We start from the raw sequence: 5195 nt of genomic DNA, 5'->3' as shown, positions 1-5195 counted from the left end.
GGCTCTCCGCGTTAGCGCCCCGTTACCGAGCAGCAGCAGCAGGGCTCCCCGCGGAAGGAGGAGGAAGCCGCCACCCCCCGCCTCGCCGCACCGCATCCCGGCTCCGCTCTGCGCCGCAATATGGCGCTCACCTGCGCAGCGCAGGTGAGGGCGGGGACAGCCCAAGATGACTCTCCTCCGGGAGCCTGGGCTCTCCGCCCTCTCCATGGGCAGCGGGTCTGGGAGAGCCACTTGGTTGCTTTTCGGGTACTTTCTTAGCAAACCCCCCGTCCTCATGGGGCGGGTCAGCGCGCATCTGTAACATCTGTAACACTTGTAACACAATCACTGCTCTCCACAAGGCGCATTTATTTACGTCACAGGAGATTGAAAATGACAACATATGGACAGATAATGCGGCCAGCACATTACAGATAGATAGTGTTATAAAGTCATAAAGATACTCTTAAAGGACAATGTTTTGATTTGGTGCTATTTGAATACTGTAACAGCTCTGTAGTTTCAATGCGTCGGAACTCCGGCAGAAGGTGGTGACCTCAGAAGCTGCAAGAGATCAACACAAAACACACAGCGACCGGTAAATGTTATCCCTAAAAAGAAACAGCATACATTCCCAAAGTCTAATGCTTTTCCCATTTGAAGTGGCAAAGGGATTTTAAACTACACTGTAGCAACTGGCTCCTCCTCACATAGCCGATGTCAAAGAGGATTTTGAGGGAGGAAAAACAGGGCAACACAAATGCACCTTGTGATTTCTAAGGTGCGAGATGGCATCTGCTCAGACACTTTGAGCATCTCTGCCCGGTCAGGCAGTTTGGCATCCTGCTCCAATCTTCTGGCATTCTGTCAGAGCAGACTTCTTCACGTTTTGCAGGTGTGAAGATGAAGGAAAGGTCCTTGTTCATGGGGCAAGTTCCTCCTGCTTTGCTTCAATGAAGGAAATTTACAACTGATGTTAATGTCATTCTCTTCCCTCACCAGAATTTCAGGTTGAGCGGGGATACCACACTCCCAGCATGAGGTATCTGTAATTCAGCTTTGTTCTAACATCCAAAATTAAAGCTTTCAGCATCTGCCTTAGAAGTACCTAAGAAGAAAGATTATTAGAAAACCAAAAGAGATTCCTTACTCAGAGTTATTGTTGAAAACAAACACAGTAAAGGCAGCTGCTGACCTCAGAAATTGAGCGGGTAAAACTTACGCTGTCATGTTTCAGCAAAACTAGCAAATCTGGAAACAGTCTCAGTCTTCCTGTAGCAATTTTAAAACAATAAAGATTCAATGAATCAAAAAGCAGACTCGAAACTGGGGAAAGGAAATGAATTCACTCCTCTTTATCCACAAAGCAGGCATGTCATGGAAAGCAGCAACGCTAGGGAGGAGAAATCTCTGCTACAGCTAAGAGGCAGTTCTGTCTCCACTGCCTGTTCAGTTGTCAGTCTCTCTCTGAAGGCCCCTCAGGAGCAAAGTGTGACTGTGGTCTCAATTGTTTCTGCTTATGGTTAGCACGGGCTGTTGGTTGTGAATAAAAGTGAAACACCAAAGTAAAACTGTCTTCAGAAGCCTGCAGAAACACCAGGATGTTAATTAGAGAACATTTGAATGGATACCTGCAGTGTATACACCGTCAAAGACCCTTAGTCTTCTAATGGACGGTCTTCCTTTTCTTCTCTTGTCTTCAGACTCTCCTTTTCTTTACTGTTATGAAAGGGGGGAAGGGAAGGAGGATGGAAGGGAAGAAAAAAAAGCCTAAATCAGTGTCGTATCCTGAGCAGCAGTCACGTTCTGAGTTATGTATAGCATACAGAACACATAACAAGGTTATATGATGAGATAGTAAGCATGCTACATGCATGGTGACCACAGTGTCAGGTTCCTGAAACAGAGCCGACTACCACCACAACAGATCTTCCTCTGAGTGAGGGGCTACTGTGAAGGGTGAGAGCAAAAAGAGGACTCCAAAGCCTGTTCATCCCAGAGCTCTGTTCTGACTGCACATAAGCAGACAAGTATTGATAATTGTATTGGCAGTTTTGCATCACAGATGCTTAGGGTAGGGTCCAAACCCAATAATTCAGAATAGCTATGAAGATGCATCTGGCAAGCTTTTCCAGAAGCCTTTCTCTCTCTCCCCTGTCCTTACAGTTCAGTTCCTGTCACCTCGATCCTCTTCTCCTGTGCTTTCTTCCGATGGTGTCGACAGATAATCACAACTGTCACTGCAATGATCATCAGAACACAAGCAGACCCAATGGCCACTGCCAGGAAGTGGATTTCTGAGAAATGCACTGCATGGAGAGAAACACACCAATGAACAAGAGGAAGCTCTTAGTATGGGACTGGGAACCTCTACCTGTGAATATAACCTTTCCTCAGGCTCCTTTTTTCCCTGTATCCATTAACTACCCTCATGCTTTCTCTTTATAATCCCTTTTCTTTCATACTTTCTCCCAAATGTGGAGGAATACTTGCTAAATTCACATGGCCTCTGGTGGGTTCTTGGCCTCTCACCTTTCTGCACAACTCTGAGTCGCACTTCACCAATCACCCCATCAGCATCTGGTGGGTTCTTCACCTGGCAGGTGAATGTCCCGTTGTCAGTGGGCTGCAAATTCCAGATCATGATGGAAACATCATTACGCTCAATATTCCCATCCCAGGTGACTCGCTCCTTAAACCGTCCTTCAGGCAGGTTGTAGGGCTCCTGCAGGTAATATAATACCTACAGGAAAGAGAGGAAGCTGTCATTCCAAAACACTGCATGGTCTTTGTGATGGATGCTTGCCCATACCCACACCTGCAATTGTGTTCACTGGGTCTACCCAATGCTGGGCTTTGGGACAGGTTTGTTTGGGCCAGTGTGTGTCCATGAAATGGACAATAACAGTCTCACTCACTAGCTCATGAGAGCTCAGGTCCTCAGGCTGGAAGTTCCAGGTCACGGACAGATGCTGGCTAATAGGGCTGCTGCTGGAAAAGGTGCATTTCAACCGCAGGTTAGTGCCGTTCACAGCATTCACCTCCTTGGAAGTGTGAACTTCCATGGCTGCCGCAGGCCACAGTGCTGCAGGGAAAACAGCAGGCATTCAAGAAAACTACTGTCTAGGAGTAAGCTCATCACTTTTCCTTATCTGCATTTACCCTCTGCAAAGCCTGCCTTATCTATCCGTGTCAATGTTTAACCTGCCAGTTTCAAGCAGACAAATACAATTACTGAAGGAGTTGATCCTGCATATGCAGAATCCAAGAGATCCCTGTGCTTCTAGGATCTTGTCAGTTGATACGCAAGCTGCACAGTGCTGCTTTCAAGGGAGTCTGTATTCATTTGAACTGCTGGTACAGTGCTTTCCTTGTAGCTTTGTGGCTTCGCAGTTAAAAACTTGCAGACCTGGTAACTGGTTGAGAGAGGGCCACTGAGAAGGACAGCACTACAGGGACCCTTTGTCTTGGTGGGAAATGTCTCTGTTTAGGCATGAGTAAACTTGACATCTAGGAGGTGCAATGCTGTTGTAAATGCCACTCCTCCTTAAACACGTACTTGCTCCTGACTGGCACTAAAGATACCATATATAACTTTTCATGAGCTTGGCCTGGTCCCATTTTCACAAGTGATAGCGCTCTACTGCACTCAATTCCCCAAACAGGTTTCTTCAGAGAAGCAGTCTCACCCTTTTAAGTAGGACTGCTGAGCCACATTGAACAGTTGCTAGAACTTTCCTTTATATGCTTTGGATTATCAGCCTGAGTATCATGGTGAAAACTGCTCTTATTGAAGTAAGCAGTGCCTGTTAGAAGGTTAGCCCACCTGGACAACTACAGCCAAATATGGTCAGGCTGAGGCACTCTGCAGGAAATCCTCAAGGTAAATCTGTAAGCATATTTTTGGCAAAGAAACATCCTCTGGTAACCAAAACACCACAGCTGCCACTTTATAAATAAGACAGCAGAGCTAACTCGATGCTATCCTGAGAGAGAGACGAGCAGCAAGAGAAAATCAAGACACAGAAAGAAGAAAGATGCTTTTGAAGATATCTCTCACACCTGAGCCCTGCCATTCCAGACAGTTTAATCCCTGGCAGATTCGTGCTACCCAGACAGTTCTCACTCTTTTCCCCACAACTGCTTTGTTTCTTGCCTGCCCACTTTAGCTCCTGGAGTCAGTAGGGTAGTTTCCACAAACAGCAGTGCTGAGCTAAATATCTTGCTGCTGCTGTAAGGGACAGTCCTCTCTGTTCCTGACCATGTGCTCCCATTAGTTTGCTTTTCCTTATTGGTCAAAGTAACCTGGATGAAAAAGAAAATATTCATGATTTCCTGTCACTTTAGGAAGATGAGTTAACTCCCCCAGGAGCGATTCAAGAAAAAAAAAACATTTATCTGGGCTTGTGAAATACAACTTCATAATAAAGACAATACATTTCCTGTATTTGAAAATGATTCATAACCAAAGACTTCTTTGCCAAATAATTTCTTTTCTCAAAAGAGAAAATATTTGAAATGCCAAAACATTGAAGGTGTTCACACTGAAAAATTTCTTTGGCAGAGCTCTTCTCTCATCCCAAGATTCAGTGTCAAATCTTTTCATTTCAAACTCCTTCAAAAGAACAACTGTGGGAAATAAGTGTAAAATACTTTTTCCAAGACAGATTCCTGAGCGTATCCATGTGCTGATGCATTTGGGAAAGGAGGACATGGTGTTCTTAGAATCCAGCTATATTGATATAAGCCACTAAAAATTCAAACTGGTTTGTTGCCAGTCTGGAGTCATTGCTGTGTAAAGGATCTAAACCCGACTGCTGCTTAACAATCTCTGATTGTCTAGTAACAAAGACAAGGTAAAAAAAAACACCTAGGAGTAAAGTCCAGATTCCTGGGAGGAGAGAAAAAGATGTGTAACCAGAGCTCAGAATGAGATCAGTGTTGTTCTTCCGCTTGAACACACTTAAACCTGTTTGTCAAAGAAACTCAATCGCTTTGTGTCACTTGCAGTGAACCCGGACCCGAAAGAATCGCAGCAATCGTCAACAAGAAGTATCTGAGAGTCCTACAAAGTCACTGCCTTAATGAGGATGATAATTAAGGGATCAGAAGAGGAAAGGCAAGATGGCAACCGAGGCCAGACATTACCAGGTTTCCTTACCTCGGAGCTGTACCCCAAGGAAGAGCACAGCACCCAGCCAGCTGGTGCCATGCAT

The 5195-nt window shown here is 45.3% G+C and overlaps 1 protein-coding gene across 1 annotated transcript; it reads right to left on the bottom strand.

Moving 5' to 3' along the window:
- Nucleotides 1-1637: 1637 nt before the first annotated feature.
- On the bottom strand, nt 1638-5195 carry MPZL2 (myelin protein zero-like 2). The gene is made up of 5 exons (XM_010017475.1): nt 5141-5195; nt 2898-3064; nt 2512-2722; nt 2144-2288; nt 1638-1698 (listed from the first exon to the last, which is right to left on the bottom strand). Exons 1-5 carry the CDS (start codon nt 5193-5195, stop codon nt 1638-1640), a joined length of 639 nt encoding a protein of 212 aa, XP_010015777.1.

The sequence above is a fragment of the Nestor notabilis genome, unplaced genomic scaffold (genome assembly GCF_000696875.1).
Source record: "Nestor notabilis isolate BGI_N333 unplaced genomic scaffold, ASM69687v1 scaffold29446, whole genome shotgun sequence".
NCBI lineage: Eukaryota > Metazoa > Chordata > Aves > Psittaciformes > Psittacidae > Nestor > Nestor notabilis.
Note: the sequence above shows the minus strand (reverse complement) of the source record. Positions and strands in the feature narration are given on the sequence as shown.

Excerpts from the sequence above, each read along its gene's own strand:
- MPZL2 (XM_010017475.1), bottom strand. The coding sequence starts at position 5,195 with ATGCATGGCACCAGCTGGCTGGGTGCTGTGCTCTTCCTTGGGGTACAG. Across the intron at positions 2,723-2,897 it reads ACCTGAGCTCTCATGAGCTA|GTATTATATTACCTGCAGGA; the intron begins GTGAGTGAGACT and ends TCTTTCCTGTAG. Across the intron at positions 1,699-2,143 it reads GAGGTGACAGGAACTGAACT|TAAAGAAAAGGAGAGTCTGA; the intron begins GTAAGGACAGGG and ends CTTTCATAACAG.